The following is a 23241-nucleotide window of genomic DNA, read 5'->3' as shown; positions in this document are numbered from 1 at the left end:
ATCTAGATCCATTCGACTATGTGTCATATGCAACTTGCGAGCCTTGCCTTCGTGGAAAATTGACCAACTCTCCATTTAGTAGAACTGGAGAGAGAGCCACTGAGTTGTTGGAACTCATACATAGTGATGTATGTGGACCCATGTCAACTCATGCCATTGGAGGTTACTCCTACTTCATTACATTTACTGATGATTTCTCAAGGTATGGATATGTGTACTTAATGAAGTACAAGTCCGAGGCCTTTGAGAAATTCAGAGAGTATAAGAATGAGGTGGAGAACCAGACTGGAAAGAGTATCAAAACTCTTCGATCAGATCGAGGAGGTGAGTACTTAAGTACAGAGTTTACTCAGTTCCTCAAGGACCATGGGATATTATTCCAATGGACACCTCCTTATACACCTTAGCTCAATGGTGCCTCTGAAAGGAGAAATCGTACATTATTAGATATGGTACGGTCCATGATGAGTTTCGCTGACATACCCATCTCATTCTGGGGATATGCCCTAGAAACCGTAGCTTACCTTCTGAACAGAGTTCCAACTAAGTCGGTAGTGTCTACACCATATGAGATATGGAAAGGGAAGAAGCCTGATCTTAAGGTTGTTAAGATTTGGAGCTGCCCTGCCCACGTTAAAAGACACAACCCCGATAAGTTAGAATCAAGGACAGAGTGATGCAAATTTGTGGGATACCCCAAGGAAACTTGTGGGTATTATTTCTATCATCTCGAGGACCAAAAGGTCTTTGTAGCTAAGAGAGTAGTGTTCCTTGAGAAGGAACACATTCTTGGCGGAGACAGTGGGAGAATGATAGAGTTGAGCGAAGTTGGAGAACCAAGTTCAAGCACCATTCTACAGCCCGAGTCTGTTCAGGTACCTAATACACAAGTATCAACTTTACGCAGGTCTGATGGAGTATCCCATCCTCCTGAAAGATATGTGGGACATATTAGAGGAGAGGATGTAGAGGATATTGATCCTTAGACCTACGACGAGGCTATTATGAGTATAGACTCCGGGAAGTGGCAAGAAGCCATGAATTCTGAGATGGATTCTATGTACTCCAATAAGGTTTGGAACCTAGTTGATGTGCCCGAAGGTATTGTACCCATCGGTTGCAAGTGGATCTTTAAGAAAAAGATCGGAGTAGATGGAAAGGTAGAGACCTATAAAGTAAGGCTAGTGGCTAAGGGGTATCGTCAAAGGCAAGGTGTTGACTACGACGAAACCTTCTCACTCGTAGCAATGCTAAAATCCATCAGAATTCTATTGGCTATTGCAACACACTATGATTATGAGATCTGGCAGATGGATGTGAAAACCGCATTCCTCAACGGGAACCTCGAGGAGGAGGTGTCTATGATGCAACCTAAGGGATTCGTGTCCAAGAACTGCCCAGATAAGGTGTGTAGGTTGCTTAGATCCATTTATGGACTAAAGCAAGCTTCCCGAAGTTGGAACATAAGATTTGATGAGGCAATCAGATCTTATGACTTTGTTAAGAACGAAGATGAGCCTTGTGTATACAGAAAGGTAAGTGGGAGCGCTATCACCTTTTTGGTGTTATATGTGGATGACATCCTGATCATTGGGAATGACGTAGGAATGCTATCCACAGTAAAGGTTTGGTTATCTAGACACTTCTCCATGAAGGACTTAGGGGAAGCATCCTATATCTTGGGGATTAGAATCTATAGAGATAGATCCAAAAGGATGCTTGGCTTGTCCCAGTCCAGGTACATAGAAACCATTGTCAAAAGGTTTGGCATGGAAAATTCCAAGAGAGGTCTCATACAGATGAGACATGGGATATCACTTTCTACAAGTATGTCCCCAAAGACTCCAGAAGAAAGGCGAACATGTATATGATACCTTATGCCTCAACAATAGGGTCTATCATGTATGTCATGCTATGTACTAGGCCTGATATAGCGCATGCTCTGAGTGTCACGAGCAGGTACCAGGCGGATCCAGGCTTGGAGCATTGGAAAACAGTAAAGTGTATCCTTAAGTACTTGAGAAGGACTAAGGATCTTTTACTAGTATATGGAGGTAGTAGCCTTAAGGTTAAAGGTTACACGGACTCAAGTTTTCAGTCTAATGTCGATGATAGCAAGTCGAATTCAGGGTATGTGTACACCTTAAATGGAGGAGCAGTGTGCTGGAAGAGTTCCAAGCAAGATACCACTGTTGACTCGACCGCAGAGGCGGAGTACATTGCTGCATTAGATGTAGCAAAGGAGGGAGTCTGGGTGAAGAAGTTCATCACAGATTTGGGATTCGTATTGGGTAGCGAGGAGCCGATCTCCTTATATTACGACAACAACGGGGCGATTACTCAAATAAGGGAACCCGGGTCTCATCAGAAGTGTTCTGAGGAGGTTCCAGCTTATCAGAGAGATCGTAACCCGAGGAGATATAGCAGTGGAAAGAGTTCCATCCGAAGATAACATTGTAGATCCACTGACAAAGCCGTTGTCTCAGATTGTCTTTGAGCGTCACAGGGGTCTGATGGGGATCATACACATAGGTGATTGGCTTTAGGTCAAGTGGGAGATTGCTAGTCATAGGTACCCAGCAAGCCAATCACGTGAGTGATGGCACGTGTGACTTGATACAGAATCTTTTTGCTTATTATATTTTGGCGTATATCACTTTATAACTATTGCATATGTGCATATATATATTGTGATGTCCTTGGATTTGTGCAATGGGAATCAGATCGTGATGAGATCACGATAATGAGATCGATTCACCTTTAAACACATATCCTAAATAATCCCGGTCATAGGTTACTCGAGAGGGACATCGTGATAACCGGATAGACTGGTGTGCTGTATACCCGTCCATATGATAAATGCAGTTGGTCTCATAGCTGCTCGTGTAGGGACACTAGGGATACAGTACAGGTGCTCATTGGAGAATGAGTTCACTGATTGATCCGCTTACGAAATGCTGGATGGTTGATGATGCCTTATTGTCAGACAGCGATTCCGTAGTCCTAGTGGTGTATCTGGTCCTTAAACTTGAGACACCAAGGATGTCCTGTATGAGTGCTCCACTCTTTGATACCAGACTTATAGGTTTGGCTGTCCCAGATCTAGTACAGCTGGTCATTGGGAGTGGTAGTCGACCTTACGAGGGCTATTGAGTGTCGATAGAGGATCATCCACTCTCGGCGTCATGAGAGGAATATCCCATGTGTTCTTGCTCAGACAAATCTCTGGCCAGGGTCATACGGGTTGAGAGAGAAAGAGTTCTCCGGGAGAATCCGATTAGAGCGAGACTCGAGTAGAAACCGTATGGGTCTGACAACACCATGCTCGATATACGGTCTCTAGGATATTAGATGGATGAGCGACTATAGGTACACGGTAACTAAGGACAAACAGGTCCAATGGATTGGATTCCCCTGTATCGTCTGGGGACTATGGCGTAGTGGCCTAGTACGTCCGTAGTCGATGAGTCAAGTGAATTATTACAGAGATAATAATTCACTGAGTTAGAAGGAGTTCTGACGGGTATGACTCACGGCCAGCTCGATATTGGGCCTAGAGGGTCACACACATACGGTAGGTATTGCGATGAGTAGAGGTTCGGATATAAGATATCCGACGGAGCCCTTGTCTTATTGGATGCAGATCCAATACCCACTAGGGGAGGACCCATTAGGGTTTGACAGGGGACCTCTATAAATAGGAGGTATTTAGAGCCTCATAGGCTGGAGTCTTTGCTTGCCTTTCCTATTCTCCTCTCCCTCTCCACCTCAGAGCAGGCCTGGAGTTTTGAGGAGCGTCGTCGCAACCCTGCTGTGTGGATCACCGCTAGAGAGGAGGACGCTTGACCTCCTTCACCCTCTCCTAAGGATCTGCAAGGAAACAGGGATATACGATCTCCCAAGGTAACACAATATACTCTATACGCAGTTTTATGTTTCGCGGATTTTGCGCACCAATCTTCGCACGACGACGAACATCTTTTTGGGAATCGGGGATTTTGTTTTCTTGTTTTTCCGCCGCGCATATGATGTCGCCCCCCCATGATTTCCCAACAGAAGACACAGGCCAAGACTTCTGCAGAAGGATTAGCAGATTGTGACCTAGTTATTCCTCCAGTATATCATGGTGATGGGGGAGATGTGCAGGAAGATAGTGTAGAGCATGATGTTGACCTACCTGCAAGACATGTTGAGTAAGAAGAAGTAGGAGAGCAAGTTCCAACAGAACCTCAGTTGAGAAGATCTTCTAGACAACGTCAACCTTCTAGAAGATACTCTACAGATGAGTATGTGATGCTTACTGATGCAGATGAACTAGAGAGTTACCAAGAAGTAATTGAAAGTGAGCAGAAAGAGAAGTGGTTAGTTGCTATGCAGGAAGAGATGGATGCTCTTCAGAAGAACCACACTTATAATTTGGTGCTGCTACCAAATGGAATGAAGGCCTTGAAGAACAAGTGGGTTTTTAGGTTGAAGACTCAAGAATATTGTTCTCAACTAAAGTACAAAGCTAGATTGGTTGTGAAAGGCTTTTGTCAAAAGAAATGTATTGACTTTGAAGAGATTTTCTCTCCTGTTGTTAAAATGTCTTCTATTCGTGTTGCTCTTGGTATTGCTGCTAGCCATGACTTGGAGGATGAGCAGCTAGATGTGAAGACAGCTTTCCTTCATGGTGATTTGGAGGAGGAAATTTATATGGAGCAACCAGAAGGCTTCAAAGTCAAAGGTAAAGATAATTTTGTCTGCAAGTTGAAGAATAGCTTGTATGGGCTAAAGCAAGCTCCAAGACAGTGGTATAGAAAATTTGATTCATTTATGACAGAAAATGGATACAAAAGAATGACTTCAAATCATTGTGTGTACATCAAATGGTTTGGTGAGTATTTTATTATTCTCTTACTTTATGTTGATGACATGCTTATTCTTGGGAAAGATGTCTAAAATTGACAGGTTGAAGAAGGAACTGAGTGAGACTTTTGCAATGAAGGACATGGGGCCAGCAAAGCAAATACTAGGCATGCAGATTTTCCGTGATAGGGAAAACAAGAAGATTTGGTTGTCATAGGAGAAATACATCGAGAAGGTATTGGAAAGATTTAGTATGAGCAACGCAAAACCAGTTGGTTCTCCTCTTGCAGGTCACTTCAAGTTGTGCTCAGAACAGAGTCCGTCAAGTGATGAGGAGAAGGAGAAAATGCAAAAGGTTCTTTATGCTTCAGCAGTTGGAAGTTTAATGTATGCAATGGTATGTACGAGGCCGGACATCGCATATGCAGTGGGTGTTACTAGCAGATTTCTTGCAAATCCAGGCAAAGAGCACTGGGCAGCAGTGAAGTGGATTTTTAGATATCTCAGAGGGAGCTCTAAGGTTTGTTTAAGCTTTGGAGGTGGACCACATGTGTTGACAGGTTACACAAATGCAGATATGGCAAGAGATATAGATACGAGAAAGTCTACTTCAGGTTATGTACTTACTTTTGCAGGGGGAACTGTGTCATGGCAATCTAGGTTGCAAAGGTGTATTGCTCTCTCTACCACAGAAGCAGAATATATTGCTGCTACAGAGGTATGCAAAGAAATGTTATGGATGAAAGAATTCTTACAAGAATTGGGGCTGAAACAGAAAAATTATGTGGTGCATTGTGACAGCCAGAGTGCCATCCATTTGTGTAAGAACCCAATGTTTCATTCAAAATCAAAGCATATAGATGTCACATACCACTGGATTCGAAATGTATTTGAAGAGAAGCAGTTGCAGCTTCAGAAAATTCATACAGATGACAACGGAGCAGACATGTTGACGAAGACCTTACCAAAAGAAAGACAGGAGATATGCCGATAGCTGGTTGGCATGGCTTCACATTGAGGAGTCATGGGACAGCCTCCCTTATGGGCTGAAGGGGGAGGTTGTTGGGCTGATAGCCCATATTCAGCCCATGTGGGCTAGGGCAGCCCACACCCCCTCTTAACCTAACCCTAATTAAGATTAGGGGGTGTGGTGGCTGCGTTTTAGAAGCAGAAAAAGGCTATAAAAAGGCAGCAACGAGGCAGATCTTCACAGCCATGGGATTCCAAAGAGAAGAAGGAGAACAAGGCAGAAAAGGTAGAGAAAGAAAGGGAAGAAGACAAGGACAACGTAGAGAGACTGTTCTCAATTATCTAGAAGTGTTCTCATCTCAGGTTAGATCAAATCTACAGTAGACTCTTGCTGTGATTACTTGGGGAGGTTTTAGATATTGTGGATAGTGACGTGATCCTTGTATCCTAGTTATTCTCTTGTGATTGTTGCTAGGGTTTAGGGCAAGAGATTGAGATTTGTATATTCATTATTCTCATAGTGGATTATCTCTAGTTTGCCCCGTGGTTTTTACCCTTCACATTGAAGGGGTTTTCCACGTATATCTTGGTGTTCTGTTTGATTGTGCTTCTATTTAATTCCGTTGCGTATTATGGTCTTCTAGTATTTGTTCATATACAAATGTTATTCCTCTTTATATCCCCATCAGTAGAAGCTCTCCCCGAGGGAGAACCACCGACTAGTCTCCCCTCCGTCGAGCTCGAAAATCAGCCCCTCCCCACCCTCGGAGATGGGGGGATCCCGGCCTCGACGCCAGATCGCTACTGGCACCTTTTCAATGACTCAGGGTTGTCGCCCCTCGTACTAACCATGGGACCCTCGGTCGTGACACCCAAGGTGTTCCTCAGCCTGACCAAGCTAATGCAAGCCATGGCAGGCATGATGTAGACGCCCACTCTACTCATTCCTCATATCGTGTGGCTAGCGGGTCCCCCAACTGACCTGACCCGACAGAGGTCGCGTGGAGAGCAAGTCGGGATAGGGGAAGCTCAAGAGCAAGCGACAGACCCGAGAGGTTCGCCCGAGCAGAGCATACCCGCACCCTACTAAGTCACACTACCCCACTTCGAGCGTGACATCGTATCGTTTGACTCGGCGGACGACTCGCTCAGGGCCTAGCTGTCCCGGGTCAACCAATTCTTAGACGAGTTCCAGCGCGAGTTCCAAAAATCACAGAGTGAGTCCAACGAAGGTGGCTCAGGCAAGTCCCCTTTCACTCATGAAGTACTGAGGTTGGCCACGGCCGCTGCAAAGGCCGCCGTGTTGGAGGTCACCCCGTCGCCCACCCCGCCGAAGTCCGTCAGGCTGGCCATGTGGGCCCGACATCCTCCTGCCCCCGCCGCCGCGAAGTGCAAGGCTTCTAGCTCCGTCGCACCACCTGCCCGCCGATGGTGGCGATGGCCCTTAGCGATCCCTATGTACGCCGTCGTTACCACCGTCCACAGCACTAAAATCATCAACACCTGCACGTAACTGAGAAAAGTTGGAGTTTGAAGGATTAAAGCTTTGAGATAGGATTACTGGGAAAAAGAAAAGAAAAGGAGAAGAGGTGTTACACGGAATATTGGCTGCGAGTGCTCCATTGTCAAAGAGATGTGTCAGAAACAGAATGCTTCCACGGCTCGGCTCTTGTTCTATATATAGAAAGAGATGGAGAGAGAGAGAGAGAGAGAGAGAGAGAGAGAGAGAGAGAGGAAGGCTAATTATAAATTATGTATTAGTTAATTTCAGTATGTTGATTCGAGCTAATTATAGATTATTTATACTGCAAACTTGAGTATGCATAACTTTAGATAGTTATATTCATGGTTTGCCGTACCGAACAGTACCGCCCGGTACGGGCGGTACGTACCGGTCCGACAGACATTCGGTACGCGGACCGCCTCTTACCGTTCCGGTACTGTAGCAGTACTGTAGCACTGTAGCACTACTACAGTGCTCGGCATACCCGGGTGTACCGCTCGGTACACCTCGGTATACCGGTCGGCACACCCGTACCGTACCGTACCGAGCGCGGGTCGAAACGCCGGTACGGTACGGTACGGCGAACCTTGGTTATATTATCCTTGGTTGAAAATAACATGTTTGTTGAGACAGTCTGGTCTGGTCTCTCCTTTAAAATGTGATTTGTCCTACTCCAATGATATATTTTAGTTGACATATTATTGAGCAACACATAAGTCTTTTGTTACCACAATAATAAAATCGTAAACTCTTAACCATTTGTACTTGACAAAAGCTATCATGAATTAATCTGTCTCTCTGCTCTAATAAACTTAAATGGATTGATTATCATCATATTAAGATTAATTTATTTTAAGTTGGCCCTTATAGGCTTGTACAATGGTTGCTACTTTCTTAATCATGACACTAGACCTATTTGTTATCATTATAATATTTTCACCCCTATTTATTATCATTATAATGTTTTGGCTTGACCCTTTGGCATATTTTTTTTTCTGAAATTATTGTTATTCTAGCAATACGTTGAACCATATCATGAGAATTTCTTTTTTAATTGGTTCTTACATTATCTGATATAGAAGCCTTGTAACTAGTATCACATCCAACTAGGGTAAATTGCAAGATTATACCTTTTTAATACTTATTTTGTTTTATTGAACTTTCGAATCTAAGTTGTCATATGAAAAAAAATATAAAGAGTGAAAAAAGAGAATCTAGTTCTCTTTTTAGATTGATATATAGTGGGTTTTAGATTCGAAGATGGTGTCCTTGTAGATTTCATAAAGTTCTTTCCAGATGAAATCGAAAGATATACATTGTAGATCCGATATATTATTATTTAATTTTAATTCTGAATTAATTTTTTTTCATATTACATATAGAATATTACAGATTTTATGTTTACAATTGATATCATAACCTATGTTCTTGAGATTAAATACCTTAGATCTTTTATTTTCTGATTTATGATGCATAAATTATTCATATATATTATCGATTTAAATTCTTATCTAAATGTGAAAAAAAAAAAATTTCATTGGTGCTCACATCATCTGATACGGTAGCCTTGTATAATATAGCATCTTTCCACATGTCTTACATCAGATTGCACCCTTTTAACACTTTCATTTTTTGTTGGACTTCTATAATGTTATGTAGGATCTACCAAGTTCGTGCTCCTTGATAGGCATTTTTTTCTTCTTTCTTTGTGGCAATATCACTTTCGTTGAGAAGTTATGACATGGTTCATTTTTATTTTTTAGTTTAAATTTATTTTTTTTCTTGCCTACGTCATGATTCTACCTGGCTTTCTTGACTAACAATATTTGCCCCTACAGTACTTCTTATATCATGACAATATAGTTTATACCATTAAGGCATAAACTATAATGTGATGATATAATGATTAGTGGCAATTGCTAGTCATATTACGAGCCATTCATACAAGTGGTATATAATTAAGTTTTGTATGTGATGTAACAAATGATTTAAAGAGAAATAAATGATTCAATGATATGATTAAATAATAGTATTAGTATTGTATGATTAAATAATAGTATTAGTATAGTATTCGAAATGTGAATCATAGTATTCATTCTTATGAGAATGGGAATAAAAAACAAGAGATGTAGATGAATGGAAGTTTAACTTCTATGGAAGCACTTCTCGTGATTTAATTGATTTATTTTATTCATTTCCTACATGTAGAGGAAGAGGACATTATTTTCAAATAAAATAAAAATAGGTTTACTCTACCCATTTTTACCTTCCAAGATAGATTAACTAACCTAAAAAAAATTATATTGACATGTATTTTTATTGACCAATCAGAATTACATTCTAAGACCAATAATTGTCTCAAAAGATCCAATACACACATATTATTGGACCCTTTAAATAAGAGTCAAGAAGATCCTATGAGAATTGAATATGTTCACATAGAAGATGTAAAAGAGATTTTGGACACTCTACAAAAGCATTTCACAATTGGTTTATCTAAGAATAAGTTTTCATTTTAAATCCATTACAATTATTTCATCTTCTTTTTCTAATAAAAATAGAAAGAAAAATTTTGTAAAGAAAGAAGAAATATTATTTTTAATCTTTTTGGTACAATATGTATTTTCATGAAATAATCATAATCAAATTAATGTATCTAAGAATAGTAACTATGAAGTCACTATTCTTAGATACTTATATCCAGGTATTTCACAGTTGAATTAAGTTAAAAAATACTTAAAGTTAGCGATTTATCAATAGATAATGTTGCCCCAATACCTAACAAAAGAGCTGCTAATCAAAAAGACTATTGTAGCTATTGGATGATGAAATAGATTTTAAAATTTATTAATATTCTTTAAAAAAAGTGCTGTGAATAATCTCATTGGTATTCAAACCATTAAAAAAAATACCTAATAACTTATTGGGCATTGTACGGAGTATTTATAATACAGGAACGAAGTACCATTTGGGTAATATTTTCAAAGCCTACATTACTAATGATGGTTCTAGAATTACCAAGCCTACATTACATGCAATAGTACCTAGAATTACTACTGAAAAAAATATAAAATATCATTGGGCCATGCGGGTTCTTCATAATAATTATGCCCTATCTCTTTAGCCATTTTAGCTCTTAATATAGTATTATTTGATACGGTGTATTTTGGGCCCAAGATACATCACAGCTGAAGCAACATGTTAAGTCAGAACTGTACCAAGAAGTTATTCCATATGTCCCATCCCGAGAGGGTCATAAGTGTCGTCCCATCCCTCGAGAGTCAGCGGCCACGTCGAACCGACGTGCTATTAACCCTCGTACAATAGTATAAAGCCCCTGGCCAGCATCCGGCCAGAGGGGAGAGGAAGGAAGAAAAATAGAAAACATTCCACCCACTACTAACTTGCTCATCGAAGGGGCCAAAGTCGGGGATCGCCCTATGAGGGCCATTTCTGCAAGCGAATGACCACTCGCGAGCCGCAAGCGTCTCAACCCAAGGGTCGCCATCCAATGCGCAAGGACGAGCCGTCAATCGGTCGGAGCCTGACCAACGCCAACAAGCATCCCTTCCCGAGGGCACGACCACCTCGTCATCCAGCTCACTCGACAGAAGGCTCCTAACATTGACCTATGGACCAAACCGTGCTAACTCATCAGCCATGGTATACTTGTTCACTAATATTTTGGCGCTAGAAGGAGGGCCATGTCGTAGAAGCATGTCGTAGAAGCTCTCCCCGAGGGAGAACCACCGACCGGTCTCCCCTCCGTCGAGCCCGGAAATCAGTCCCTCCCCACCCTCGGAGATGGGGGGATCCCGGCCTCGACGCTAGATCGCTACTGGCACCTATTCAATGACCCAGGGTTGTCACCGCTTGAACTAACCACGGGACCCTCGGCTGTGACACTTGAGGCATTCCTCAGCCTAACCAAATAAGTGCAAGCCAGGGTGGGCATGATGCAGACGCTCGCTCCGTTCATTCCTCATATCGTGTGGCTAGCGGCTCCCCCAATTGACCTGACCCGACAGAGGCCGAGTGGGTAGCAAGTCGGGATGGGGGAAGCCCGAGAGCAAGCGACGGACCCGAGAGGTCTGCCCGAGCAGAGCATACCCGCACCCTGCTAAGTAACACTACCCCACTTCGAGCCTGACACCGTATCGTTTGACTTGGCGGACGTCTCGCTCAGGGCCCAACTATCCCGGGTCAACCAACGCTTGGACGAGTTCTAGCGCGAGTTCCAAAAATCACCGAGCGAGTCTAGCGAAGGCGGCTTAGGTAGGTCCCCTTTCACACAGGAAGTACAGGACAAGTCGGTACCCCTCAACTTTAGGCTGTCGGCATTGGAGACATATGACGACGGCTCCGATGCCGCGGAGCATGTCTCCGCATTTTGGGCTTAGATGGCCCTCTATGGCACCTCCGATGCATTGATGTGCCGGGCATTTCCGACCACTCTTAGGGGACCGGTACGAGCGTGGTTCAATTGACTGCACCAATCTTCGGTCTTGTCCTTTGACCAGCTCACTAGGGAGTTCGAGTAGAACTTCCTCATCAGCATGCGACCTAGGCCTTCCATGGCCACCCTGCGAACTTCCTCTTAATATAGTATCGTTCTAGTCAAGTTTTTTTGTTATTGGGATAAGTGAATTCTTATGGATCCACCCCCTAAAGGAACCAAATATGATAATTTTTCATCATTCGACTCGAGCAAGAATGAAATGAATGGTAAAAATAGATCCGTATAAAATCTACTTTTCATACATATCTCAACATATCATATATAATGACTCTATGTAAGAAAAGATTTACTAAATTCTATTTTCTAGGGTTGCAACTAATTTAGTTCTTATAAGTAAATGCTCGATATCCAAGTCAGCTTATAAATTTGATCATAATCAAGTGTTTTTTGGATTGTCTCATATTTTTTGATTGGTGTTTATCCCCCTAATATCTTGATTTTTTTACGTACAAAATATTTACTTATTACTAATAAAGTCCAACCTATGTTCTTCCTACTGGGAAAAAACCTATTAAAGCGGAATATTCTTTTCCCTTTTTTGTGTATCAAAATGGGTTCCTCATCAAAATACCAACTTGATATCTAAATGAAAATATCAACTAGCACAACATAAATAATAGAGTAAATAATCAATCACACAGTGAGACCAAATCTTTTAACGTGGAAAACCCAGTGTGGAAAAAACCACGAGACCGTAGTCCATTTTAAACTTCCACTATCAATAATAATGATAACAGGTTTACAATAGGTCTTCTCTAGAATAATCAGAGGATCACAATAACATCAAGAACATAGATCTTGGCTTTAGCATATCGGATGGATCTCCTAAAAAGAGAATTCTAGGTCTCAAAGAGTAGATATAGCAGGAAAGTACCTTAGAGAGGGTAAACTATAGATCAACACCGTTAGGATTGTAGAGTTTGCTGCAAGGATTCTCCACATAAAATTTGGGCCAAAACTGACAACGTTTGGCTGCCGATCATCAAGCAGAAAACTCAGAAACCTAATCTTTCTCTCTCCTTCTCTCTCCTCTTTTCTCTCTCTGCGCCGCAGCTTGCTGCATGCTCATCTGCACACACACACGCTGCACGCTCTCATTTTTTTTGCTACCCTCACCTTTTGCCCTTTCTTTCAATTATTGATTTGGGCTTAATAGACCCAATTCTCCAAGCCCACATTTGGGCTGGACCCAACAATTCTCCCCCTCCAGCTCATATGATGGGCTGTACCAAGCCCGCACTTTGCTTACATGCTTCAAGCTACTCTTTAGGTAAAGACTTTGTCAACATATCTAAACCATTCTCATTGGTATGCACTTTTTCCAATTGTAATTCTTTCAACTCAAGCACATCACGAATCCAATGATATCTCATATCAATATGCTTGGATCTAGAATTATATGTTGAATTCTTGGAGAGGTGAATGACACTCTGACTGTCACAGTAAATAGTATATCCTTCCTGTTTCAAGTCCAATTCCTGTAGAAACTTTTTCATCCATAAAACTTCCTTACAGGCTTCAGTAATTGCTATGTATTTTGATTCTGTGGTTGATAAAGCAACACACTTCTGTAACTTAGACTGCTAAGAGACTGCTCCTCCTGCAAATGTCATCAAGAATCCCGAAGTAGCCTTCTTGGAATCAGTATTACCTGCCATGTCTGCATCTGTGTAACCTTCTAACACAGGTTCATCACTGCCAAAACATAAACATAACTTGGAAGTACCTCTTAGATATCTTAATATCCATTTCATTGCTGCCCAATATTCCTTTTCAGGATTAGAGAGAAATCGGTTGACAACTCCAACTGCATGAGCTATATTTGGCCTAGTATAAACCATAGCATACATCAAACTGCCTACTGCAGATGAGTAAGGCACTCTGGACATTTTTCTTTCTTTCTACTTGTAGGACATTGTTTCGAACTAAGCTTGAAATGTCCTGCAAGTGGAGAACAAACTGCTTTGGCTTTACTCATGTTGAATCTTTCAAGAACCTTTTCAATGTAAGTCTCCTGAGATAGCCAAATCTTCCTTTTCTTCCTATCACGAAGAATCTTCATGCCAAGTATTTGTTTCACCGATCCCAAGTCTTTCATGGCAAAAGACTTACTTAGCTCTCTTTTAAGCTTTCCGATTTTTCCAACATCATGGCCAACAATCAGCATATCATCAATATATAATAATAAAATAATAAAATCATCATCTGAAAATTTCTTCATAAACACACAATGATCAGATGTGGTTCTATCATACCCTTGGCTCATCATAAAGGAATCAAACTTCTTATACCACTGTCTAGGTGCCTATTTGAGTCCATATAAGCTTTTCCTAAGCTTACACACCATATTTTCTTTTCCCTTGACTTTGAAACCTTCTGGTTGCTCCATATAAATTTCTTCTTCTAACTCACCATGAAGAAATGCTGTTTTTACATGAAGTTGCTCAACTTCTAAATTCAAGCGGGCAGCCAAACCAAGAACAACTCGGATAGAGGACATTTTCACAATTGGAGAAAATATTTCTTCAAAGTCAATACCTTTTTTTCTGACTGAATCATTTCACAACTAGTCGTGCCTTGTATCTTTGTTGTGAGCTATTGTTTTCAGTCTTCAATTTGTAAACCCACTTATTCTTGAGAGCTTTCTTCTCTTTAGGCAACTTTACTGTTAGGATCGAGAGCACGAAGAGGGGGGGGGGGTGAATTAGTGCAGCGGAAATCTTTCAGCGATTAAAAACGAAAGCTGCATTCGTTCGATAAAAACTATTTTGATGCAAAAGCTGATTCTAAGATTACTTATGATTAAGTGCAGTTTACGTCTAAACACAGTTTGTGTCTAAACGCAGTTTGCGTCTAAATACAGATTGCGTCTAAGCTCAGATTGCGTCTAAGCGCAGTTTGCGTCTAAGCACAGTTTGCGTCTAAACACAGTTTGCGTCTAAGCGCAGTTTACGTCTAAGATCAGATTGCGTCTAAGCGCAGTTTGTAGTTATAAATGGAATCAAAACGTAAACGTAAACTGCAAAGAAACTCGTACGTAAAAGCGCAGAAGACAGTTTGCAGTTATAAATCAAAACGTAAACGTAAACTACAAGGAAACTCGTTCGTAAAAGCGCAGAAGATAGTTTGCAGTTATAAGTAGAATCAAAACGTAAATGTAAACTGCAATGTAAAGATCGTATGAAAACACCGATTTACGTCTGAATGCAGATTCGGAAAGATCAGAACTTAGAAACTTTTTCGTAAAAGCGCAGAGAGCAGTAGCTATGTAGGAGGTTTGCAGTAATGATAACGTGCTCAAAATAAAAGCAAACCAGAGATTTAGAGTGGTTCGGTCAGTCTTGACCTACTCCACTTGTGGCTTCCTCCACCGACGAGGTCACCGACGTCAACTAGAGGCCTTCCTTCAATAGGCGAAGGCCAACTGCCCTTTTACAGTTTCACTCCTTTTGACGGGCTCAGGAGACAACCCTTACAGAACCTTTCTCTCCTCTCTTTACAACTCAAGACTTGAAGAACAGAAAGAGGAGAACATTTGGACTTTATACAAATTTGAGCTCTTAGAATCACAGAAAAGATCAAGAATTCAGTGTAGGTCTGTATCTTTTCAGTGCTGATTGGGTGGGGTATTTATAAGCCCCAACCCAGTTCAAATTTGGAGCTCAAAACGATCAAATCTCGGAATTCCGGGATCAGGCGGTTGCACCTCCTGACTGGAGAGGTTGCACCGCTTGGCAGAGCTCGAAGACTGAGCCTCTGGGCGGTGCCACCTCTGTCAGGGGCGGTTGCACCTCTCTGCTAGAGCTCGAAGACCGAGCTCAGGCGGTTGCACCGCCTGACTGGAGAGGTTGCACCGCCTGGCAGAGCTCGAAACTTGAGCTCTGGCGGTGCTACCTCCTGACAGAGGAGGTTGCACCGCCCAGTCTCGCTCGGAGACTGAGCCCTGGGCGGTTGCACCTCTTGGTTGGGGCGGTTGCACCGCCCAGTCTCGCTGGGAGACATAGCCTGGGCGGTGCTACCTCCCTGCTTGGGCGGTTGCACCTCCCACAGCAACCTGGGTCAAAATGGGTTGAACCATTCGACCCAATTTGAGTTCTTCAGGGGCCCAATTGCCCCAGGATTAAGCTAATGGGATCACCTCCCATTTCTAACTTAATCAAAGTGCTAACTACGATTATTTCCTAATACATATTCTGCAGCTTGCTTCGGTGCGTCACTCGCTTCTTCCGGCGAGTTTCCGGCGAACTTCCGTCGATCATCCGATGAACCCTCGGTGATGCTCCTGCGGACTTCCGGCAAACTCCTGGACTGCGACGATCCACTTGGCAAGTTCCGACGAGCTCCTTTGGCAAGCTTTTGGACTTCTCGGATTTGTTCCTACAGAACCTCCGACGACTGTCCGAACTTCCGTCGAGCTCTCGAACTCCCAACGTGATCATTGTCATGACTCCGGCGCAACTCCTGCTGCATGTCTTACTTTCATCGTAGTTAATCCTGCACACTTATCTCAACACATACATTAGACAACAAATGACAATTGACTTCATCATCAAAATCCGAGATTCAACATTTACCAAGTCATAGGTGTGGTTCTCAAGCAAGGATCTCATCTCTTCTTGCATGGCTTTAACCCATTCATTCTTATTCTCATGTAGAATAGCTTCTTGGTAAGTTTCTGGCTCTCCCCCATCAGTAAGCATAAAATACTCAAGTGGAGGATATCTGGTAGATGGTTGTCACTCTCTAGTGGATCTTCTTAATGGAATCTCAACTGGTGGTGGAGGTGCTTGTTTAGTTAGTTCAGTATCATCAACTGTTGGTGTTTCATCACTGGTATTCTCACTACAATCTTCTTGTTCATCTCCCCCATGATCATCATGAACTATAGGTGAAGGAACTGGACCCAGACTCCAAGGAATATAAACAGAAGTTTCTGGCTGCTTAATATTATCACCATCATCAAACAATTGGTCTTAAAGAATCACAACATCTCTGCTTCTAATAATCTTCTTGTTCACTGGATCCAATAATCTGTACCCAAACTCTTCATGACCATATCCCAAGAAGATACATGCTTTTGCTTTACTATCAAGCTTGGACTTCTCATCTTTGGGAATATGAACAAATGCTTTACACCCAAAGACTCTTAAGTAATTATAAGATATATCTTTTCCTCTCCATACTCTCTCTAGAACATCACCTTTCAGTGGAACTGATGGAGAAAGATTTATCAGATCAACTGTAGTTCTCATAGCCTCCCCCCAAAATGACTTTGGTAACTTGGCATGGGAAAGCATGCACGTAATCCTTTCTTAAATGATTCTATTCATCCTTTCTGCCACACCGTTCTGTTGAGGAGTTTTAGGAATTGTTTTCTCAAGCCTGATATTATGAAACCTATAATAATTCTCAAAAGGACCCCTGTACTTGTCATCATTATCTGATCGAATACACTTTAGTTTTCTGCTAGTTTCTCTTTCAACACTTACATGAAACTCCTTGAAAACATCGAGTACTTGGTCTTTAGATTTCAAAGCAAAAGCTCACACTTTTCTAGAATAGTCATCAATAAAAGTAACAAAATAAAGAACACCTCCAAGAGTTATAGTTTGCATAGTACAAATATCAGTATAAACTAAATCAATAACATCTGATCTTCTAGATGATGGATATGTCTGAAATGCAACTCTGTGTTTTTCCAGCTAAGCAATGATTACAAGATTTAAGAGATGTACCTTGCAACTCTGGTAAGAACTGCATTCTAGCAAGAGTTTGAAGTCCCTTCTCGCTGATATATCCAAGCCTCTTATGCCAAAGATCTATACTTTCACGTTTTTGAATTTCATTAATCTCTCCTTTGTGTAACTTAGCTTCCATGACATAAAAAGAGTTAAGTTTCTTTCCTCTTGCCACAATCAGAGAACGTTTAGTGAGTTTCCATTTGCTTTCACCAAAATAGTGTGCAAAGCCCTCATCATCAAGTCTACCTGTAGATATCAAGTTAAGACGAATATCTGGAACATGCCTTACATCTTTGAGTATCAATTTGCTCCCAATACTGGTCTCCAAGCAAATATCTCCAATACCCACAATCTTAGATGTACCACTGTTTCCCATTCTGACATTACCAAAATCACCAGCAGTGTAAGATCTAAAGAAATCACCATGAGAAGTAACATGAAATGAAGCACCAGAGTCAATTATCTAGTTACTGTCCTGAGCTACAAGACTAACACAACCTTCATCACAAACAATAGTGATATTACCTTCAGCAGCAACTGTATTGGTCTCTTTCACATTTTTCTTCATTTCATTCTGTTCTCGCTTCCAAAACCTACACTCTTTCTTCATGTGACCTGGCCTGTTACAGTGAAAACATTTTATATCTCTTTTAGACTTAGGTCTTCTTCTATATCCATGTGGGTTTCTGCTATGACTTCTTCCACGTTTTTTTCGTTTTTCAGTAACAAATGCCCCAAAAGAAGATTCACCCTGTTCTTTCCTTCTAGTATCTTCATTTAGCAAACTATCTTTAACCATATCTATATTAAGAGTTCCCTCTGGCATGGAGTTACAAATAGTCACCACATAAGTTTCTCAACTTTCTGGTAAAGAGCTAAGAAGTAGTAATCCTTGCATCTCATCATCTATATTCATTTTCATAGCAACCAACTTGTTTGCAAGACTCTGAAATAGGCTTATATGCTCAACAATGTTACCACCATCTTTATACTTCAAATTTACAAGCCTTATGAGGAGAGAAATTATATTTCCCACTGTCTTTTTCGCAAAGAGATTTTCTAACCTTTGCCAAACAACATCAGCTCTGGTTTCAACAGAAATATGCTCATGCAAGTTTATATCCATCCATCTTCTAATATAGGCAATAGCTTTTCTATGTTTAACTTACCATTCTTCATCATCCATAGTAGAAGGTTTATCTTTAACCTTGATAGGCTTATATAAATCTTTGCAATAGAGCAAATCTTCCATTAGACGCCTCCAAGTGGAATAATTTGATGAGTTCAATTTAATCATACAATCTGATTACTCCATTTCAATCACACAAGAAAAACTAGCACCAAACAACCTATTGCTTTGATACCACTTGTTGGGAAAAAACCTGTTAAAGCAGAATATTCTTTTCCCTCTTTGTGTATCAAAATGGGTTTCTCATCAAAATACCAACTTGATATCCAAATGAAAATATCAACCAGCATAACATAAATAATAGAGCAAATAATCAATCACATAGTGAGACCAAATCTTTTAACATGGAAAACCCTGGGAAAATCCACGGGACCGTAGTCCATTTTAAACTTCCACTATCAATAATAATAATAATAGGTTTACAATAGGTCTTCTTTAGAATAATCAGAGGATCACAATAACATCAAGAACATAGATCTTGGCTCTAGCATATCGGATGGATCTCCTCAAAAGAGAATTCTAGGTCTCACAGAGTGGATATGATAAGAAAGTGCCTTAGAGAGGGTAAACTATAGATCAACACCGTTACGATTGTAGAGTTTGCTACAAGGATTCTCCACATAAAATTTGGGCTAGAACCGACAACGTTTGGCTACCGATCGTCAAGCAAAAAGCTCAGAAACCTAATCTTTCTCTCTTCTTCTCTCTCCTCTTTTCTCTCTCTGCCCCGCCGCTTGCTGCACGCTCATCTGCACACACGCTGCACGCTCTCATTTTTTTTGCTACCCTCACCTTTTGCCCTTTCTTTCAATTAGTGATTTGGGCTCAATAGGCCCAATTGTCCAAGCCCACATATGGGCTGGACCCAACACTTCCTTAGATCTCTTATTTCCCTCTAATAGTGTTAAAGATTTGGATAGATGAAGAGGAAATGAATATGTTTCCATACTATAAATAAGGAAGTGGAATAAATACAATATTGAATCATCGGAGCATATCAATAACGAATGAAACATTTCGGAGCTTATCAACGGCGTATGAAATGTTTCGGAGCATATCAATGACAAATAGAACATTTCGGAACATATCAATGGCATATGAAATATTTCAAAGCATATCAATGGCGTAGAAACATTTCAGAGGCATAGGGAGCATTTCGAAACATATCAATAGCGTAGGAAATATTTCAGAACAAATCAATGACATATGAACCATTTCAGAGCATATCAAAGAACGAATACGAAATAGAAGCTGAAACGTCGTATTTGACGTTGCATTCATATCTTTCTTATCCAAAGCGCATACATAAATACATAACTAAAGCTCTGGATATTATATCAAATAAATAGAAAGTGTAGTGGGACCACAGACAGAATGTGATTCATCCATTTTTGAATGACCACCAGACAGAAGTCTCCCACGTCTGGGAGCTCCATCCACCCACATCTAGGTGAAGTCAGAGGGGGCCAGAAGAGCATCGCAGGCTCTATGCATAACTCCCTTTACCATTTCTGGCAAAGGTTCACAGTATCCCACAAACACCAAAGTACAAAAGGACAGTATGAACAATAAATAGCACATATCGGAAGCACATGCGAAACAACAAAATGTACATGCGCCTTTATGAGTCAATACGATGCAAGTATAATCTTTCACAAATGTATTCAGATTTGAAAGGAAATGAAAGCAAGAGCATTCAAGAATTCCAAGCAATCATATATAACTCAATTCAAATAAGAAGGTTAGATAGAATTCAATGTCCAAAGGAATGAAACTGGAATAGGCATATATCGAAAGCAAATGCGGAATAATGGGATATACATGTGCCTATATGAGTTAATACGATATAACATAAACGTTACACAATAGTTTTCAAGAATGTAAATAATTTTAAGAACAAGAGCATACAATAATTCAAAGCAGTAATATAAAGCTTAATTGGACAAGAAAGCTAAATGAAATCAATTTCCAAAGGAATAAAACCAGAATATGTGAAATCGACAAAAGCTCGATTTCTAGCAGAATTTGAGAGACACATTGAATAAATGATTCAAACTATCAATAATGCTCCAATATACTCAAGAAAGCTATTGTGAAAGATATTTCAATCTTATTTTAAAAAAAATAATTTTTGTATGAATCGAAGTTTCAACAAAGAGTTACAATAGATTTAGTAACCCAAGATCAAAGAACAAATCTCAATTTTTTAGAATTCATAGGGTTAGCTTCAATAGAAAACTGGGCAGGTATTTGGACTCTAAATCTTTCAATCTAAGTATCAAATGAAAGATCTACGTGTCTAGTTTAAAATGAAATAAGTTTGGAATAAATCAAAGTTTCCAACAGGGACTTATAGACAGTTCAGTATCCAAAGGTCAAAAATTACGATCCCTGTTTTGTAGAATTCGTAGGGTTATTTAAAATAGAAGTTCGATCAGGCAAACTTACTCTGAATTCTTAAAATAAGCAATCGAAAGAAAGGATTATGAGTCTACATTCAGATCAAATAAGTTTTCTCCAAATCAGAGGTCAGTGCATAAAGTTATAACCATAACAAGGTAGAAAGGTCAGAATCTCGAAAGTTTCACAGATTCAAATTGTTACATATAAACAGGAGATATATCAAATACAAGGCTAGAACAATTCAAATTTTCTCATATTCAAAGCAAATGTAGAGATAAAATTGTAGTAAAGAAAGGTTAGGATGCTTGCAATAGGAAAGATTAGAAAGCTTGCAATAGGAAAGATCGAAACACTTGCAATAGAAAGGATCGGAAAACTTACAATAGAAAAGATTAGAAAGCTTGCAATAGGAAGGAGGAATGGGAATAAGAAACAAGAGATGTAGATGAATGGAAGTTTAACTTCTATGGAAGCACTTCTCGTGATTTAATTGATTTATTTTATTCATTTCCTACATGCAGAGGAAGAGGACATTAATTTCAAATAAAATAAAATTAGGTTTACTCTACCCATTTTTACCTTCCAAGATAGATTAACTAATCTAAAAAAAAAAAAAAAAATTATATTGACATGTATTTTTATTGACCGATCAGAATTACATTCTAAGACCAATAATTGTCTCAAAAGATCCAATATACACATATTATTGGACTAACCATGGGACCCTCGACCGTGACACCCGAGGCATTCCTCAGCCTGACCAAACAAGTGCAAGCCATGGTGGGCAAGTTGCAGACGCTCGCTCCACTCATTCCTCAGATCGTGTGGCTAACGGCTCCCCCAATTGACTCGACCCGATAGAGGCCGAGTTGGTAGCAAGTCGGGATGGGAGAAGCCCGAGAGCAAGCGACGGACCCGAGAGGTTCGCACAAGCAGAGCATACCCGCACCCTGCTAAGTCACACTACCCCACTTCAAGCCTGACACCGTATCGTTTGACTTGGTGGATGACTCGCTCAGGGCCTAGTTGTCCCGGGTCAACCAATGCCTGGACGAGTTCTAGCACGAGTTCCAAAAATCACCGAGCGAGTCTAGCGAAGGCGGCTCAGGTATGTCCCCTTTCACACAGGAAGTACAGGACAAGTCGGTACCCGTCAACTTTAGGCTGTCGGCATTGGAGACATATAACGGCGGCTCCGATGCCGCGGAGCATGTCTCCGCATTTCGGGCTCAGATGGCCCTCTATGGCATCTCCGATGCATTGATGTGCAGGGCATTTCCGACCACCCTGAGGGGACCAGTACGAGCGTGGTTCAGCCGAATGTGCCAATCTTCGGTTTTGTCCTTTGACTAGCTCACTAGGGAGTTCGAGCAGAACTTCCGCACCAACGTGCGACCTAGGCCTTCCATAGCCACCCTGCGAACTTCCTCTTAATATAGTATCGTTCTAGTCAAGTTTTTTTGTTATTGGGATAGGTGAATTCTTATGGATCCACCCCCTGAAGGAACCAAATATGATAATTTTTCATCATTCGGCTCGAGCAAGAATGAAATGAATGGCAAAAATAGATCCGTATAAAATCTACTTTTCATACATATCTTCACGTATCATATATAATGACTCTATGTAAGAAAAGATTTACTAAATTCTATTTTCTAGGGTTGCAACTATTTATTGCAACTAATTTAGTTCTTATAGGTAAATGCTCGATATCCAAGTCGGCTTATAAATTTGATCATAATCAAGTGTTTTTTGGATTGTCTCATATTTTTTTATTGGTGTTTATCCCCCTAATATCTTGATTTTTTTTACGGACAAAATATTTACTTGTTACTAATAAAGTCCAACCTATGTTCTTCCTTAGATCTCTTATTTCACTATGATAGTGTTATAGATTTGGATCGATGAAGAGGAAATGAATATGTTTCCATACTGTAAATAAGGAAGTGGAATAAATAGAATATTGAATCATCCCACCTCGCTTATTTTATTCTATAGGATCTAACGAAGCCTGTTCATGCATAACATGATTCAGATATGATCATAGAAAAAGTTCTCCTCAAATAAA

At 40.6% G+C, this 23241-nt stretch overlaps 1 protein-coding gene across 1 annotated transcript in view; it reads right to left on the bottom strand.

Moving 5' to 3' along the window:
• LOC135594717 (probable polygalacturonase) overlaps positions 1-11300 on the bottom strand; it is a 47334-nt gene extending 36034 nt beyond the window's left edge. The window contains exons 1-4 of the mRNA XM_065085185.1: positions 11205-11300; positions 10726-10950; positions 7086-7320; positions 1111-1129 (exon numbers count right to left, since the gene is read on the bottom strand). Of these exons, the coding sequence (XP_064941257.1) occupies positions 1111-1129; positions 7086-7320; positions 10726-10950; positions 11205-11300 (575 nt within the window). The remainder of the gene's footprint in view (positions 1-1110; positions 1130-7085; positions 7321-10725; positions 10951-11204) is intronic.
• Between the last annotated feature and the right edge of the window lie 11941 nt (positions 11301-23241).

This window comes from Musa acuminata, chromosome BXJ1-2 (genome assembly GCF_036884655.1).
Source record: "Musa acuminata AAA Group cultivar baxijiao chromosome BXJ1-2, Cavendish_Baxijiao_AAA, whole genome shotgun sequence".
NCBI classification, from domain to species: domain Eukaryota; kingdom Viridiplantae; phylum Streptophyta; class Magnoliopsida; order Zingiberales; family Musaceae; genus Musa; species Musa acuminata.
This window is presented reverse-complemented; position numbering and strand designations above follow the sequence as displayed.